This window comes from Benincasa hispida, chromosome 1, assembly GCF_027475165.1.
Source record: "Benincasa hispida cultivar pf3 chromosome 1, pf3_genome.v1.1, whole genome shotgun sequence".
NCBI lineage: Eukaryota > Viridiplantae > Streptophyta > Magnoliopsida > Cucurbitales > Cucurbitaceae > Benincasa > Benincasa hispida.
Window position 1 is genome coordinate 71989520 of NC_143478.1, and position 18535 is coordinate 72008054.

General features: G+C 32.9%; 1 protein-coding gene across 4 annotated transcripts; it reads right to left on the minus strand.

The window, feature by feature from the left end:
• Positions 1 to 163: 163 nt before the first annotated feature.
• Positions 164 to 8146, minus strand: LOC120085336 (S-adenosyl-L-methionine-dependent methyltransferases superfamily protein). Of its 4 annotated transcripts, XM_090317002.1 has the most exons (9): positions 7748 to 7815; positions 7622 to 7653; positions 4428 to 4587; positions 4183 to 4245; positions 3888 to 3954; positions 3656 to 3756; positions 2488 to 2532; positions 734 to 1204; positions 164 to 645 (listed from the first exon to the last, which is right to left on the minus strand). In XM_090317002.1, the coding sequence occupies exons 3-9, from the start codon at positions 4560 to 4562 to the stop codon at positions 475 to 477; spliced, it is 1053 nt and encodes a 350-aa protein (XP_090173128.1). In that variant the 5' UTR covers positions 4563 to 4587; positions 7622 to 7653; positions 7748 to 7815; the 3' UTR covers positions 164 to 474. The 4 variants fall into 4 exon arrangements, with proteins under 4 accessions (XP_090173128.1, XP_038897202.1, XP_038897211.1 ...); XM_039041274.2 differs by lacking the exons at positions 7622 to 7653; positions 7748 to 7815 and adding an exon at positions 7870 to 8146; XM_039041283.2 differs by having other exon boundaries at positions 7622 to 7869.
• Between the last annotated feature and the right edge of the window lie 10389 nt (positions 8147 to 18535).

The window sequence follows — 18535 nt, forward strand, 5'->3', positions numbered from 1 at the left end:
TAAATATTTATTTATTTATTTTAAAACGAGAAGACGAGATCCCAAAAAAATATAGATGATTTACATGCTTTTTCCAAACAAAAAAAAGTGACAAAAATGGGGCTATAATTCTAACAAAATCAAAGCTAAATCATGCCCATTAACATAATAATAATAATAATAATAATAATAATAATAATAATAATGACATTGAACTTTTGATTTACTGAAGGTTTAATTTACAGCAACAGCAAGGAGAATCCTCACAAAATTGACAAGAAACTAAAGAAAAAAAAAATACAGATTATACAATCAAAGTATAATAAATGCTTCACTGACTAAACAATTCCCCTTCTAATTTAGGCAACTCCATTAATTGCATATGCTTTGTGATAAATATTATTACATAAAACTTGATTGCTGTGACAAAAGGCACCTGCACATGGACTTCACTGCATCATTTCTTCAAGAGTTTGTCCTGTTTTTTCCATTCTTTCACTTGAGAAAGAACTTCCAAACGTCTCGGTCGGTCATCTCCTTCACCAAGTGAGCTCCAAAAACGCCTTCCTCATCGACTAAACTCCTCAAATGCCTCGCTCCGCTATTGAAACCGACGTAATTCTTCTTTGTGGCCAAGTATAACACTCCATAGGGAGGTCTCACACACTAATTTTCAACAAAAGAGACCATTTTTTCAAAGGTTTTAGATGTTTGTATTCCATAAAGCACTGAAGTTAGTTATTAAAGACTTTACCTTTTTTATCAGTGCATATAGCTTCTTCAAAGAGTTGAGTGAATATGGGATTTCCGCCATTAAAATGACATCGTATCCACCTTCTCCCTGATCGATCTCACTAGCCCTTTCCCATGCTCGACTTCCTGACAGTTTCCTTGATCTCCTTGAGGAAGACTCATGGCCGATGATGCTACCATCTTGACTGCTGCAACCATCCATAAAATCTTCTTCAGAGAAGCTTAAGCTCATTCCGGTGGGTGCTTCGAATCCATCACCCCTAACAACAGATAAGACTGTTGGGAGCTCATCCCAGTCACCAGCATAAAAATGTACCGATGGGGCCAAAGTATGTCTAGACGGAGTTAAGGGACTCTCTGGCTGTCTGCTCTGCCTGTCCCGAGCTTGTTCGAGATTGGCAAGGACGTTCGGTATGGTTGTGCATCTAACAGTTTCTGCACTCAGGTCTTGAAAGTGCACTATGCTTGCTCCCTGTAACAAGAATGAAAACTGAGGTATAAGCACAGTTGCTTGAAGAAAGAAATGTCATGACACATCTTCTATATAATCTCAAAACAAACAGGCTTCAACTTTTACTTCCTTCTAAACCAACAAAACTCCATTCCTTATTTCAACATTTTTCAGTTGATGTATTTTATGGCTTCAGCAATCAACGCCTAAAAGCCACTAGCTAAGCTCCCCTATGGACAAACCCCAATACTACAATGTTACAACCTCCAGATTATTAAGCCTTCACAAATGACATTACTTGAACAGGTTTTATTGTATAGGTTATACAACTGAGTTCTTGAGTTCTAAAGTAAACCTCCACGAGTTATGTATTTCAAGAAGATCATGTAAACAGATGCATGCTTCAGATGAGTTTTTAAGGTTGGGTTAGATTTTAGGGTGGATCATAATAAGATAAAAGTAATAGGTTGGCCAATGGTGTAGTAATGAGATGGGTTAAATATTTTTCCTTCTTATTCTCAATCAATTTTTTAAGGTCAACTTGTCCCATGTGTGTCCTTGCATGTTCGAAATTGAGAAAAATAGAAATAAAATAGGATACTTTCTTTTTCACACACATGTTCAAAGCATGTTGAAATGTACCAGTATCCAACACATATTTAACGCGAACACTTTGTCAAGAGTCTCCGTGCTTCCTCAGTTAGAGTCTATTAATTGACTTCTCAACAGAGAAAAAATATTTTGATTAACAAATAGTTCTGGTTACAAACTCCATAAAGTACACGATAAAGACTAGTTGAACATCTAAATACTAGTAAACGAAATGAATAGTTGAAAACCAATAACAAATCATGTCAATATATCTTTATCATAATTTTATAGTACGGATCGATAAAATCTAAGAAAGTATTCAAATGATGCTTCAGTCAATTAAACTTGCCCTCGTGTCCTATCCTCGTCTACCTTATACCCTTTTGTAACAAATAAAATAGTGGTGAATAAATAACAATGATGATTTAATTTACTGTCGACCAATTCAAACTCTACATTTAAAAAACATGAACTCTACCTTGATCTAATTAGAATAATTTGTGAGAAGAAACTACACACCTCAGCACATTATAATGAAATTTTTTCACACAACTTTACTTGATTGAACTTGCAGTTAGAAAGCATCATAATAGTAAGAAAAAGAGCGCAACAGAAAAGGTACCAAAGTAAGAAGTAAGAACGTATTTTAACTAGTAACAGACACAGTGCATGAATGTACGAATAGAGACGGATTAAAAATGGTTTAAAGGTACCTTGAGGCAAGCAAACACCCCGGGAAGTCCATAGCTACAACCTAGCTGTAAAACATGAACTAAAGAGGTTAGCTTAAAAATCATAATATGTAAACTACTATTTGCATCTAGGAAACAGAATCATATTAACATGTGGAATAAATCATGGGGAAGTCCAGAAATTTAATGCCCTCTTTAATAACCATCTGGTTTTTAGTTTTTAGTTTTTTAAAATTAAGCCTACAAACACCCACCATCACTAAATTTCTTGCTTTGTTATCTACTCTTTACCCATATTTTCAAAAACCAAGCCAATTTTTGGGGAAAAAAAAAAAAGTCTTTAAAAACTTATTTTTGTTTTTGAAATTTAGCTAAGAATTCAACTCTTGTACTTAAGAAATATGCAAACCATGGTAAGAAAATGAGAGAAAATGTGCTTAATTTTCAAAAGCCAAAAGCAAAAGACGAAATGATTACCAAACAAGACCGAAGTTAATAAACTAACAAGATTCGTTTACAATTTCCTTGTAAAACCAAGGTTTTATTATGTGTTTTCAGTTGGTTAGAACACTCCGAGGCTCCACATATTGACATAGCATAACAGAAAGGGCAACCGTGCTCATTCTAACATAAACTAATGATTCGAGCAAATACTTTGGCTAACAGTGTTTAGGAAAACAAACACACACAGAGAAAGGAAAGCATCCTACATTCAACAGAGGATTGCCTTGGTTGTCCTTCCTTCAATGAGACGATGTAAAGATACAAAACATATTTACTAGTTCAGACACAGCTAGAACTAATAAGAAATGTACTATATGGTGACTGCCTTGCCCCTTCGGGCCCTCACTTTGATATGCTCGAAAATAATCTCTATCTCATAAAATTCAGGCAAGGAAATGAGGAACCCACAATTAAAAAAACACACACACAATCATCTACACGAGATAAAAAAATGTTTCACAATCAAAATAATCATGCACAACAATTAATAAATATACGCTGGAATGAAAGAGAATGTCAGTACACCAACCATATAAAGAAAATGCATTGTATGAATGTCATGCTCAAAGGTGTAAAATTATTACACCCGATGTAAAAATTTTACTTAGAACTCAAGGACACTACAGCCTATGGAATAGTTCAAGTAAGGTCGTCTGATTTTATAATTACTATAATGGATTATTACCTCTAGTACTCTTTTGCCCCTAAAGCTCAGTTGTCCGTCACGGATCTCGTGCTTAAGGACATTTACAAGATCAATGGAACTGTCCCAGGATTTCAGATGACCTACATAATAAAGACATACTTCAGCCTTAAAGGACACACGTATAAGCTATGGTAACCCTTACTTCTAAAACAGATTTTGAAAAGAAAAATTAAATTTCAAGTAGTTATGAGTATATAAAGCATAAAAGTACCTTCAGGTTTTGAAGATGCAGACTCTGAGCCGTTAAAGCCAATTATATCGGCAACACTAACTCTACCCTGGAGAGAAGGATGCCAATTAGCATGAATGAAAAACTCTATTATAATTTGTTCTAGTTATCTAATCCAGGAAAAGCAAGAATCTTAGTGGAAAATTGGTTGTGTTAACCAATTTTCACAGTGACAAATAGAAGGCCACTAACCGACAAACAAAAAATATAGTATAATTTACATAACCTCTAGTGTATAAGGATCCCCTCACCCCAGGGAAAAAAATGAAATAGGTACCTTAAAAACATTGAGACCTTGCAAATCTACGTTCTCCCCTGCATATTTGTATGGATGAGCTGTCTGATAAAAAGATAAGGAAATGTTAATGGTATTCCAAACGTAGGTGTTAAAATGGAAAAACAAATAGATGGGTTAACTGAAACAACCTAGATAATGTTGGTTTGATAACTAAAAATAGTTTTTCACAATTATGAGGGGTGCTTTGCAATAACAAGAAGTTTAGTATAGATGAATTGAATTGCCTTTGAAGGGAGAATCTCAACAGCTGGTGACGGGAGATGGACATCTCTCTCTGAAATGGAGGGAGAGCTGTGGCTTCCTTTATCTTGAGGCACCAAGCCAGGCAAGCACTGGGAAAGTAGTGATGGTGCCCTCATTATAACTTATGGAATTAAAAGATACCTGCACATTGGAAGGACAATTTGTAAACAAAAAGTGGTTTAAATACTCATCAAGCATACTATTCTCCCCTAGAACCGAGACCTCATCATAATGTAGACCCCTTTTCTATTTAGAAAAAGAGAACTTTATTTACGATAGGGTAGATGAGGAATGCCTCCAACAAATGAAGGGGGTTTACAAAAGAGAGAGAGAGAGAGAGATGGATGCCAATTGGCAAAAAACATCAACATATAATAGTTACAAAAATCTCTAGATAATTGGGGAAAAAACTTGTTGATCCCAATCATTTGACCAAATGAAACTGCAATTTGAAGAGGGGAGGTTAATCAAGGAAAAGTCGTTTACCAGCTTATTGAATTTAAGCATATGGTGGGTAATTAAACGACCAAAAGATCAAAATCACCACGAGTTTCAAGCTCATCCATAAAAAGGTTCCTTCCATGGTAGGAAAGAGGACCATAGACACCCGAGATCCAATTAGAGAAGTTTCAGCAAGCTTGAAGCTGATACGAGACAATTACTTTTATTAAATGGGCAAAGCAGGATCTTGCCAAGGAGCACTTTCAACAAAGGAGAGAGTCCCCTCATTATAACTATGAAAGAGGCTATTTGACACCTCAGGTTATGTAAGGTCACTTGTATTGATCGGAGGGTGGTCAACATCGTTAGGCTCCAACATGCCAACATCAACAGTACTCAAATAGTTAAGGAAACTTCGAAAAAAAAAGAAATCTTCATTATTCGAAAGAGAGATTTCTCCCGACTGAGGTTGAAACTTGAAAGGACCTTGCCTAATTTTAACTGAGGTGGCAAACTTTTCAGGAAGGTTTTCTGGGAATAAAAAAAAGTTGGGTGGAGGGATAAAGACTAGATTTACTACAATCAAGGGGAAGTTTAAGGATTTAAACATGCACCCAGAGGCCGGAGCTTGACTTTTAATAGCAAGGCTAAAAGGTTATCTCATCATGGTGAGCCATAGACTCAATTAGCAACTTTTGTTTAATGTAACTCTCCTAAAATATCTTGAAACATTGAGCCAGAGGTAAGCAACTAACATCCAGTCATAAAATATTTAACCACCATGGTAAGACTTCATCACCTGAGAGAAGAAACTTCAATGAAATGGAAACCGATTAACCTTTTAGCAAAGATGTTGAGATTGAAAGGCCTGAGATAAAAACCAAAACTGAATTCCCTCCTGGGAATTTAAGGCCAATTGAAGCCTAAAAAATGGAAGCTTCCAAACATTCCCATAAATAATGTCTTAATAGTAGCATTGAATAAAATGTTTACACAACTCACTAGTAGCACAAGTTGTCCTCATTCCATATGTTAACCGGTAGGATGAAAAATTAAATCCAACCAACATAAGAAGAATTGAGGAATGGAAAAGGTGAGGCGATAAATGAATTTCACTTTTCGAAGTTAACTGCCCTGTCTAAACTAGCCTTTACTTGAGCATGAGGAGGTTTATTTCTTCTCGATTGTTGCCAGTAAATGAAGTTCCCACTTCTAGGCTGAAACGGTTTAACACACACCATGGATCTACCAAGACTTGGAGTTTTAAGTAATCTTGAACCAATCATCATGAAAAACAGCCTGGTGATCACAAAAGTAAAATCCCCAAGGACTTTGAAGAACTCAGCACACCATGAGAGTGAGTAAGTGGGCTCGGAGACCAAGAGTTTAATAACAGGGAGAGGAAAAAGGGTGCTCTAGCCTCTAGGCTCAGACAACTACTGTTTATCTTGAACAACTGCCTGTACATAGAAATTTTTTCTTTCACATAGGGGCAGGGAGAAGAGACAAATGGCTACGAGGAGCAGAGGGCTTTATGCCAGGTTTTCTAACTCTCTCCAATCATTCTACAGTCTCCACCCACAGGGAACACTCCCCACTTGACATTTCCTAAATCATTCTGGCACTTAGAGCAGAGTCAGAAAAGGTATTGGCCAGCCATTCTAAATTAGATTGTCAACCAGAATCAAAATAATATTAAAAACTGCCTCTCCTATAATCTGAATCTTCTATTTATACTTTTCCTATTCAAGCCAAGGATGAAAACTTTGTGATTAACTGCACAACAATCATCCAAGTCAAAGAAACCATTTGCTAGAAAGAAGAAAGATCGATGGAGACACAAAGGAGGCACCATATTGAAGTTCGTAACAGTAGACTTCTGCACAATATGATGAGCAAAATTGATCTCCACACAAAGAAAAACTGGCAAAGAATCATCTAAATGGACATGAAGTAATATCTTCTGAGAAATCTAGCAATTTAATCTTGCAGCTATATATATATATACAAGAAATGCATTCCTTTATAGATGAGATCTCCATATGTAGCATCCCACTTGACAAGACCAATGATCCCAATATAGAAAGTAGAGAGGCAGATAAACATAAATAAATAAATAAATAAATTGAAGGACCAAAACCAATTAAAAAAGAAATCTAAATCAAGTAAACTTCTATTAGTGATCCATATTATTTTTATGCATTAATCTAACTCCTACGAGCTCATTCGGGTACTCAAATGTATTGAAAAAAAGTTATAATACACACAACGCACATCGCACAATTCACCAAACAAACATTGTTATCCTAGTCTTTGTACACTAAGATATTGTACTATCATTTGACATTGTACAGCACATACCGCCTCAAATATTCAATTGTAAGAATTCGAATTAAAATGATAATATGAAAATAAAGCAGTTTTAAAACTAAAATGGAAATAATTGAAAAAGAACTTCCTCAAAAAGGTAGATACCAAATCACCAACTAGGCCACCAAATATTTACTTTTAGAAAAAACCAAGGAGGAGAAGGAAACAAGTAGTGATCCATTAAAATTGAAATCCAAAGTAACCTCCAATTTCATGAAAACATAGAGGTTTGAAGATCTGAAAAAGGGCAGAACAAAATCACACACGCAACACTTCATATACAATGAAAACAGATATAGCAATCAGTGGAGTTGTCAAAACTAATCAAACTAGAAATTCAATCTCTGTATCAAGAAAATTCAACCTGAAACCTTAGCTGTTGAAGAGCAATCAAACCTGTCAACAATCAAGAGCCAAGAAAGTTGATCTAAACAGTTCGATTACTCAATCAAAATTCCAAGAAACCAAGACCCAGAAAACAAAATTACACCTCTCCAACATAAGAAGAACAAAAAAGCAATCAAACCCAAATCTCCAAATACGTAAAGAAAGCAATCCAGCACATCAGATAGAGAAACAAAAACCCCATAAAAGCAAAGAAAAGCAACTCACGCAGGAAGCTAATTGGAATGTCGAAGGGAAAATCCAAGGAAATTTTGTGATGATCGAAGACCCAGAAAGGTATTATAGTCAGAGATTTGAATAGGCATGAGGAAACTCTGCAATTTCAAAGGATAAAAGATATGGGTTTGGTTTCCAATCAAAGTCAAAAGAGAATACAACGTCAAGAAAGAAACTTTCCCAGCTGAACAGAGAAGCTTCGATTCAGACCTGCACTCCAAAATACCAAAGTTTTTCCACATTGCCCCTTCAACTTCTCGCTATTTTCGAATTTACCCAGATGGTGCCGCTGCCGTAATTAAAGGGAAAAGGTAAGAGTATTTTCGGTATAAGAGTGTGATTGGGGTTAGAAAGTCCACGTGTGAAGGTTGAAAGGTGAGGAAGGAAGAAAGCGGCGATTTGGTCGGTCGTTTCATCGGCATCTTCACCAGCAGTTGTACGGAGATTCTCTGACCTTTGCTCTCTGGTTGCCACGTGTGCAATTATTAGTCATCTTAAAAATTCTGTAACGGAGTTAAATTTCATGTTTGATGTGTTTGATTGCAGATTAAGAAACAATATTCCAATTTTAACCATGATTGGCACTGTATATATATAAAAAAATTATAAAACTAATTATAGTTATCCGATAAATGTTTTAATTGAAAACAAAATTATAATTGTTTTATTTATCAACAAGTTTTATATTAACCATTTTTGTATAATTATTATTTCGTAACATTATACAATATATAATATATTACATAATATATATTTTAATTTTAAAAAATTGTAAGATTATAACATAATATTGAATTTCTAATTTTTTTTTATCTTTATTTAATATAGTTTTACATTTTGATATTCAAAATTTAAAATTTTGATACAATAATAACACAAAAACGTTGTTCAGAATTTGCACTATTTGTTTGTGTTTGTCTATCAAATACATATTTGCTTGCTAAATTCAATAAATTTGAAAACATAACATAAAATTTGGATTGTCAACCAAACAAGGCTTAGCAATTTTATAGTTTTCGTTATATAGATAGATAGGTAGATAGTAGACTAAATTATAAAAAATGTCCTTCAACATTTTAGTTTGTATAAAAAAAAATATCTTTGAATTTTTAAAATTATTTTAGGGGTAAAGAATAGCAAAAATAAATAAATAAAATAAAAATAATCCTTAAATTTACAAATTTAGAAATGATTTTTAAAATTTGCAAATATAGCAAATAAACATAAAAAGCATTTTCCTGTTTTTGTTATTCTAAATTTACTCTTATTGGTGTATCAACATGCATGTCAATAGTATATCTGATATACTTTATATCTGGTATACCATATTTATCATTCATAAATCTTATCTATTAGTTAATAAGTGCTTGTTCATTTTATGTTATTCGTTTGACTTAATTTCAAACCTTATCTGTTTGTTATAGAATATTATTTTTTTAGTACACTATAATAATTTATAATATTGGATAAACTATTGGTACATCAATGTTAAACTTGAAATTCAATCTTGAACATGTGTTGATATACAACTAATATATTTGAACAAATGTATCTTTAGAAAGTAATGATAAACTAATGATATACCAATGTTTTATACTTGGATTGAATTACGAGTTAATGTTGATATGATAATAATATATCAATGTTATATTTAAAATTTTATTTAGAAGTAATATTGATATACTACTGATACACTAATGATATATTTGAAATTAGATTTTTTTCATTAGCATTGATACAACATTGATAAATTAGTTTATACTTTAGATGAATTTTGAATAATTCATACCTAATGATAATTACTAACGCATTAATAATATATATACTTGAAATTGAATTTTGAATAAATATTGATATATTACTGATACACCAATATAATACTTAAGAAGGATTTAGATCATGAGTGATATACTATTAATACACTAAAAATGTACATGAAATGAATTTCCAATTACTACTAATATACTATTGATACATCTATATCACAATTTAAATAAAATTTGAATGAGTGTTGAAAAATTATCGATACACCAAATACCTAATATTGAGCTCATAACATTGATACACTAATGATCTACTCGCAATTTATTTCGAATTAGTACTAATATACACGATTGAAATGCCAATGTTAAAACTTTAATAAGTATTATTCTAAATGATATACTTCATATTTGGTATATCAACAATACCACCGATTTTTTTTCTTAATAAATTAAGTATATCAATCAATTAATAAACGAAATATGTTTTTTTTTTTATATAATCGATATACCAAATTAAATATAACTTGTATGTCACAAAATCATATCAATAATTTAGAGAAAAAACAGATTAACTAATATAATTTGTATTTGATATATCACTTGACAAAATTAATGCATTTAACATATATCATCAATATCAAAATTGAATTAATATAATAAAAATAACTCTATAGCAATATGAAAAAGATAAAAATAATAGTTACCATAATCAAATAAATAACGTTGACCATAACTTAACTAAAATCATGATATATCACTTGTATAAATGCAGGATATGGTTGACAAGGGACTTTTTTTTTTGGTATTAACCCCTATGAGAATATTCTTGAGAAGATTTTTCTTCCTTTCTCCAAAATTTCCCCACCTTCCTTGTATAGCTTCTTACTATTAACTTTTTTCCACATGTATATATTCTTTTTCCTTTAAATCCTAGGGTTGTATACACTAGTTGAATATAAGAAATAAGATTTGTATAGATCTTGTAAAACTATATGGTATCAGAGCTACAATCCTAAAGCTCCTCTCACTGTAATTATTCTAAACCTCGCGTCAGAGGAGAAAAAAAAAATTCTTCCAAATCCCCTCGTCAAAGGACCTTAAAGTTCTTCATCTCGTCAGGAGATCTTCATCAAAAGGAAGAAGAAGAACCCAACTCACCAAGCACTTCTGGTATTCACGACAAACAGAGAAACCAAAAGTTGCCATCGTTGGGTATTTACCACTCAAAGTTCCTCAAACTTGAGGCTGGAATACATATATATATATATATGTTTTTCTTTGTTGCTGATATTCTGTCACTGGAATAGTGTCCCCTTGATGTTTTTTCTAAAGTTTATGGTTGGAATCTTGCGCTGTTCATTGGGTATTGACGTTGGAATTTTTTGTCCTTTTCATTGCTAATATCTGCCATTGAAATTGTTTTCTCCCTTCCTGTTTTTCCTAAAGTTCATTGTTGGAATTTTGTGCTGTTCATTGGAGTTCCCTTTTAAAGCTATTATCAGACACATGTAGCACAAGTGTCATTTACTTGTCTTTCCAGATGTTTTTTTTGTTGGGCAAGGATAAACCAAGCCAATGGCTTCATCATCTATAAATAATGCACCTATGATGGAAAGATTTGTTCTTCAAATCACAAACTATAAGCTCAAGGGAAGAAATTATATATCATGATCACAATTTGTCATGATGAATATGTTGGGATTGATATTTTAAATTTCGTGGGTCATGTAGTTTGTAATTGTAACGTACAAATAATTTATTTTTTTAAATAAAATATGAGATATTTTATTTATCATTTAGTAGCATTAACACACAAAACCAATAAACAAACCTCCAAGGTTAATCTGTAGCTAATATCACCATATAATTCTATGAATTAACTTTTTAAGTGTTTAAAAGAGTGTTTTAAGTGCTTAACAAGATTTTAAGTGCTAAAATTTATTTTTATGTATTGTAAAATGTCATTCTAATAAACTATTAAATAAAGACATTAAAAGTCAAGGATGACCATAGGTGACATGACCTGAATCCTGAGTAAATTGTGAACTCTTGCCTCTGAAGACGGTCCTTTGATTTGTATTGGTGAGATTGACCAGATCACCGACTCAATAAGCCTACCATTTAAGGGATTCGTCTGATTGGGGAGTTGGGAATACAGCTACACAAGACGGAATTCACTTAGAGTAAGTAGATAAAATGTTCCCTTAAGTGTTGATTCCGAGACTTGAACAATGTCGTGCCATACTCTCTCTTGGCTCGAGAGGGGTTTGGTCATAGTTGGACTATGACTTATTGTTCATTAAAGGGATCAATGGTACTTAAGAAGTTAGATGTAACTATAGGGGCAAAATGGTAATTTTGGTCTAGTTGTACTTACAAGCAATCTGTAAAGGGTTATCACACTATTGACTAGTTATATCCAATAGACACAGAAATATATCTGTAGTGCGAAAAGTACAGTTGTTGATCTTTAATGGAGTAACCGACAGTTAATGGATGTTGAATAATTTAATTAAAGAAGTTTAATTAATTATTCAAGTACCATTAGAGCTTCAATTGATAGGTCCATAAGGTCTCTTCTGTAATTTAACAGAGATTATTGAGAATTAATTTTGGATTAATTTGAATTCTTCAAATTAATCTACGAAATAAATTATATATGTTATAATTAATTTAACTTAATTATATATGATATGATTACTATAATGTATTTGATACATTATAATATAAAGTTTATTGGAGAGGAACGAAATATTTGAATATGATTAAAATATAAATTATATGAATTGGATTCATATAATTAAATTTAATATAAATGAGATTTATATTAAATACCATGCATTAATGAGATAATTAAAACTATAGGTTATATTGTATTTGATACCATATAAAACTATAGACTATGTGTTATATATGATATAACATATAGTTATATGTATATATAGTAAGTTGTTATTATATATATATATATAATATTTCCTTAAGTTAAAATTAATTTTTTAATTTAATTTTAATTTAAGAATAAAGAGAAGGAAATAACTTCATTCCCCTTAATTCTCTCTTGGCCTACGTGGTAAGTGGGAAAAACTGAATCCTACAATTTATTTTTCCCAAAGGAGTTACAATGGAGTTTCAACCATTCTCTCTAATATATATATATCTTACAGATACTCTCCCTCTAAAAAATCTATCACTCTCTTCTAAAATCTCAGAGCCCACACCTTTTGAGAAATTCTCATCCCCAAGGGAATACAGATGTAACTATTTGTGGTGGTGTCCTCACTGGTGTTGCTCTATTCGTGATTGATCGTGATCGTCGGTGAAAGGAGGATATACAAGAAGAAATAGTTCTTTGAGGGTAAGTAAACTCTAACCCTATGCTTTCCCTTCTCAATCATGTTGTAATATTAATTTGTTAATTGCATAATTCTGTTATGTAATTTTCATTCTATTTAAAAACTAAAAATTGGGTCGATCTCGCTTCTATAATGGAACTTCACCATTTTTTCAATTGGTATTAGAGTGGAGGTTCAATCCCATTTTTTCTTATTTTCCAGAATTGAATTACAGTGAATTGGTGGGATTTGCATTATGTTTTTAATTCATGTTGATGAATGTATGATGGTTTGTAATTTTTGGATGTTTGCGGGATTGGACCCTAGATTTATTGCTTTTCTTTACAAATTGGTTTGTAAGGGTCCAGTGTTTTAGCATTTAATTGCAATAGAGTCAGTAATTTGTATATTTTGAGTAATTTGTGATCGAACTGGTGCTTTTCTGGAGAAAATGAGGCCCAATTCAGAGAAGATTCGATGGATTTTGCAACTGTACAGTGGGTTGCAACATTGTACCCTAGCATTGCAACGCTTCGAGACGAAATTTTTTTTTTCAGTTCGCACGTGGCTCGTTGTTTTTCTGGCTCAAGGTTCATTCAGTTTGCTTGGTTTGGCTGGCTCATGGGTGGTTCAGGTTCTAGGCGGTCCGATTCGTGCGGTTCAAGACCCAGTTCACTTGTTTATAACCGTTTTGGCTTTTAATTTTGTAATAGTTAGTTGTTTTTAACTAGTTAAATTAATATAAGCATTATATTAATTTAATTAATTGTTTAGAAGTCCAATCCCGATCCAATAATTTTTGTTTAAATTATGCATATGATGCATGGTTTAATTTATATAATTATATGTCATAATGTATGCCATTTAGTAAAATCCCACCATAGGTTATGCATTATTCATGCATCATTTATATTATAAATGTTATAATATATAGTTGCATGATTTAATCTTATAGCATGTTCATGCATCATATAATATAAATGTTATAATATATGTTTGCATGCATTAATAACATAGCCATACATAATTTATATTGTAAGTATTATAATATATAGTTTGAATGTATGGATAAATGTATGTTATTAATTATTTCATTACTTTATTATATAAGTGTTATATATGTTAAATAATGAAATGGAATTGCATGAAGCATGTCACTTCTTTAGGTTATTTTATAATTATTATAATTTACCTAAATATGCGTTCACATGCAATGATTAGTTTTAATTTATTTCATTTCTTTTATAAAAGTTATATTAAATGAAATTAGAAATTAAAAATCAATATTTCAGAATTGCATGCAAAACCTTAGGCTAAAATCATTTTTTAAAATAGTTTTAAAACATGATTTATGTAGACCTAAGATCAGATTTCTAATGAGATTAGAAATAAGTTTAATCTTTTAATCAGTTTAATAGGATTAAATTGGTTTTAATTAAAAGATTAAATTTGTAGCAAATGTATCTATAAGGGACCTTTTGTCTAAAGCTAGTTTTATTTAGGCTGGGGTATTTAAGTTGACAGAAATGAAACACCCCTATTTGGAAACTGACCTGGAAAGGTGAATTCGATAGATTTGCCACAAATATGCAATTGTTGATTAAAGTTTATTAAAGTGTTTAATGAACATTAATCAAAGGTGTTTAACTATCTAAAGTAAGTATTACTTTTGGAGAAATTTAAATAATCACTTAGTAAAATAATTAGCCGTATTTTTCTAAGTTAAATAACCCTAGGTAAAACACTCAGTGTGAGGAAAATGAGATATATGATACTTCATTTTTCTTTTTCACCTTTCTCCATACAAATTCACACCGTGAGATCTATACTCGGACTTGAGTCACCTTTGCTTGTGTCCCATATGGGTGGTGTTTGTATAGGTCAATACCAAGGTGAATGAAGAGAGTGTTTATAGTAAGTGGGAGCGGGGTATGTGTCAACACATCCCAGGGGCTCTCTCATTAGTTTATAGTAAATTTTCATGCTTGATCTCGAGGCACATATACTTGTGTCCCCCTATGGATGACATTTGCATGACTTTTTACTCAAACTCCATAAATGGATAGGATTGCTTTAGTTTTTACCCCAATTGGTTTTTTTCCTACCGTTGGGTCATTGGGGCAGAACTTTAGAATCTAAAATGAGGGGTTACACTTACAAAAAAAAAAATGTTAAGTAAGTTAACAATTTCTGAACCGAACAATGGTGACTGATATTTACAGTAACAAGGAGTTGTTCTGTATATTGGTTGAGATTGCTTCATTTCAGTGAAGGAGTACCTAATCACCCTATAGTGACTTTTACCTTGCCTTACTGAAACATCATTGCAAAATAGATCTCATATATGGTGCATTAAATTATTTTGCTAAATTTGATTGGTTTTTCCAAATGGGTAATGCTTGAGTACTAATTTAAATAAATTGTATGTTTCAACAATTTTTCATTATGACTTCCGCAACGCTAAATTTACTCGTAATCGAAAAACTTACCAGCGAAAATTACGCAACATGAAAAAACACAATCAACACAATATTAATCATCGATGACCTGAGATTTGTCCTTATGGAGGATTTTCCTCCTGTTCCTACTCAAAATGCTCCTCGAAAAATTCGGGAGGCATATGAGCATTGGATACAGGCAAATGAAAAGGCCCAATAGTATATCTTGACAAGCCTTTCTGAAGTCTTGGCCAAGAAGCACGAGTCCATGCTTACTGCCCATAAGATCATGAAGTCTTTATGGGGAATGTTCGGACAACCGTCCGCACAACTTAGGCATGACGCTCTTAAATTCATCTTTAATGCCGGTATGCAAGAATGGGCATCTATTAGAGAACATGTTCTCAACATGATGGCCCACTTCAACGTGGCGGAGATGAATGAGTTTGTTATCAATGAGGCCAATCAGGTTAGCTTCATCCTGGAAACTTTACCTGAAAGTTTTCTGCTGTTTCATAGCAATGCTGTTATGAATAGGATTGACTACAACTTGACCACTTTGCTCAATGAGCTACAAACTTTCCAATCCTTGATGAAAATCAAGGAACAAAAGGGTGAGGCAATTGTTGCTTCATCCTTTAATGGAGGTTCGATCTTTAGAACTAAGTCTATGCCTTCTTCTTCCGGCATCAAAAAGTGAAAGAAGAAGAAAGGTGAAAAGGAGAAAGCTAGCCCACAAGTTGTTGCCTAGAGGGGCAAAAGGGCCAAGGCTACAAAGGGAATCTATTTCCATTGCAACTAGTAGGGATACTGGAAGAGGAATTGTCCCAAATACTGGCAGAAAAGAAGAAGGCCAAACATGGTAAATATGATTTGCTTGTTTTGGAGACTTGTTTAGTGGAGAATAATGATTCAGCCTGGATAATAGATTCAATCACCACTAACCATGTTTGCTCTTCATTTCAGAAAATTAGTTTCTGGCGGAAATTGGAGGCTGAGGAGATGACGATGCGTGTCGGAACTGAGCACATTGTCTCAGCTGTGATAGTGGGAGGACTTCAGCTTACTTTACAGAATAGATATATTTTATTAGAAAATTTATTTGTTGTTCCTGACTTAAAGAGGAACTTAATTTCTGTAAAGTGTTTAATAGAACAAAATTATTTTGTTTCATTTAATGTGAATAAAGTATTTATTTATAAAATTGGTATCAATATTTGTTTTGCTAAGATAGAAGATAATCTTTATGTGCTAAGACCATTAACAACTAAAGCAGTCTTAAACACTGAAATGTTAAAAACTGTGAGAACTCAAAATAAAAGACTTAATATTTCTTCTAAGGAAAATGCCCATCTTTGGCACCTCAGATTAGGACACATAAATCTCAATAGGATTGAGAGATTGGTCAAGAATGGACTTCTAAGCGAGTTAGAAGAAAATTCTTTACCTGTGTATGATTCATGCCTTGAAGGCAAAATGACTATAAGATCTTTTACTAGAAGAGGTCACAAGGCCAAAGAACTTTTAGAATTTGTACATTTAGACCTCTATGGTCCGATGAATATTAAGGTAAGAAGAGGGTTTGAATATTTTATCATTTTTACTGATGATTATTCTAGATATGAGTATGTTTATTTAATGCAACATAAGTCTAAAGCTTTTGAAAAGTTCAAGGAGTACAAGGCTTAAGTTGAGAACGCATTAAATAAAACCATTAAAACATTTCGATCTGATTGAGTGGAGAGTATTTGGATCTAAAATTCCAAGACTTTTTTATAGAACATGGAATTGTATCGCAACTCTCGGCACCTGGTACGCCTCAGTAGAATGGTGTATCAGAAAGGAGAAATCGAACCCTGTTGAACATGGTTCAGTCTATGATGAATTATGCTTCCCTACCTTACTCGTTTAGGGTTATGCATTACAGATTACAACTTACATTTTGAACTGTGTTTCGTCTAAAAGTGTTACTGGAAACCTTTGGAATTATGGAATGATCGTCAAGGTAGTTTACGCCATATCAGGATCTTGGGTTGTCCAACATATGTACTTGAGGCAAATCTTAAGAAATTGGAATGTCATTCAAAATTATGCATATTTGTAGGTTACCTAAAAGGAACAAGATATGGTTATTTCTACGATCCTAAGGATAATAAGGTGTTTGTGTCGACAAACGCTACCTTTTTAAAAGAGGACCACATAAGAGAGCATAAACCCTGCAATAAGATTGTGTTGAGTGAACTTTCCAACGAAACTACTGAACCTTCAACAAGAGGTGTTAAAGAAACTAATACCTCAACAAGAGTTGTTGAAGTTGGATCATCTAGTAGGTCAAATTCACCTCAAGTGTTGAGGGAGCCTCGATGTAATGGGAGGGTTGAGAACCCGCCTATTCGTTATATGGGTTTAACAGAAACCTTGGCTATCGTAGCTGACAAAAATGTTGAGGATCCATTGTCTTACAAGAAGGTAATTGAGGATGTTGACAAAGATGAATGAATCTAAGCTATGGATCTCGAAATGGAGTCTATGTACTTTAATTATATTTGGGATCTTGTAGATCAACCTGATGGGGTTAACCTATAGGTTACAAATGGATCTATAAGAGAAAATGGGGTGCTAAAGGGAAGGTGCAAACCTTCAAGGCTATATTTGTGGCAAATGGTTATACCCAAGTTGGGGGAGTCGACTATGAGGAGACTTTCTCACCTGTTGTCATGTTAAAGCCTATTTGGATCCTCCTATCTATTGCTTTATATTATGACTATGAGATTTGGCAAATGGACTCCAAGATTGCCTTTCTGAATAGTAATCTTGAGATGACTATTTATATGGAGCAGCTTGAGGGATTCATAATTTAAGGTCAAGAGCAAAAGGTTTGCAAGCTAAATCGATCCATTTATGGATTGAAATAAGCTTTTTGATCTTGGAATATAAGATTTGATACTGCGATCAAATCTTATGTCTTTGATTAGAATGTTGATGAGCCTTGTGTTTATAGAAGAATCATCAGCAGTTCAGTAACTTTTCTAGTGCTATATGTAGACGATATCCTACTCATTGGGAATGATGTAGGCATGCTGATTGAAATTAGAAATTTGCTACCGACCCACTTCTAAAT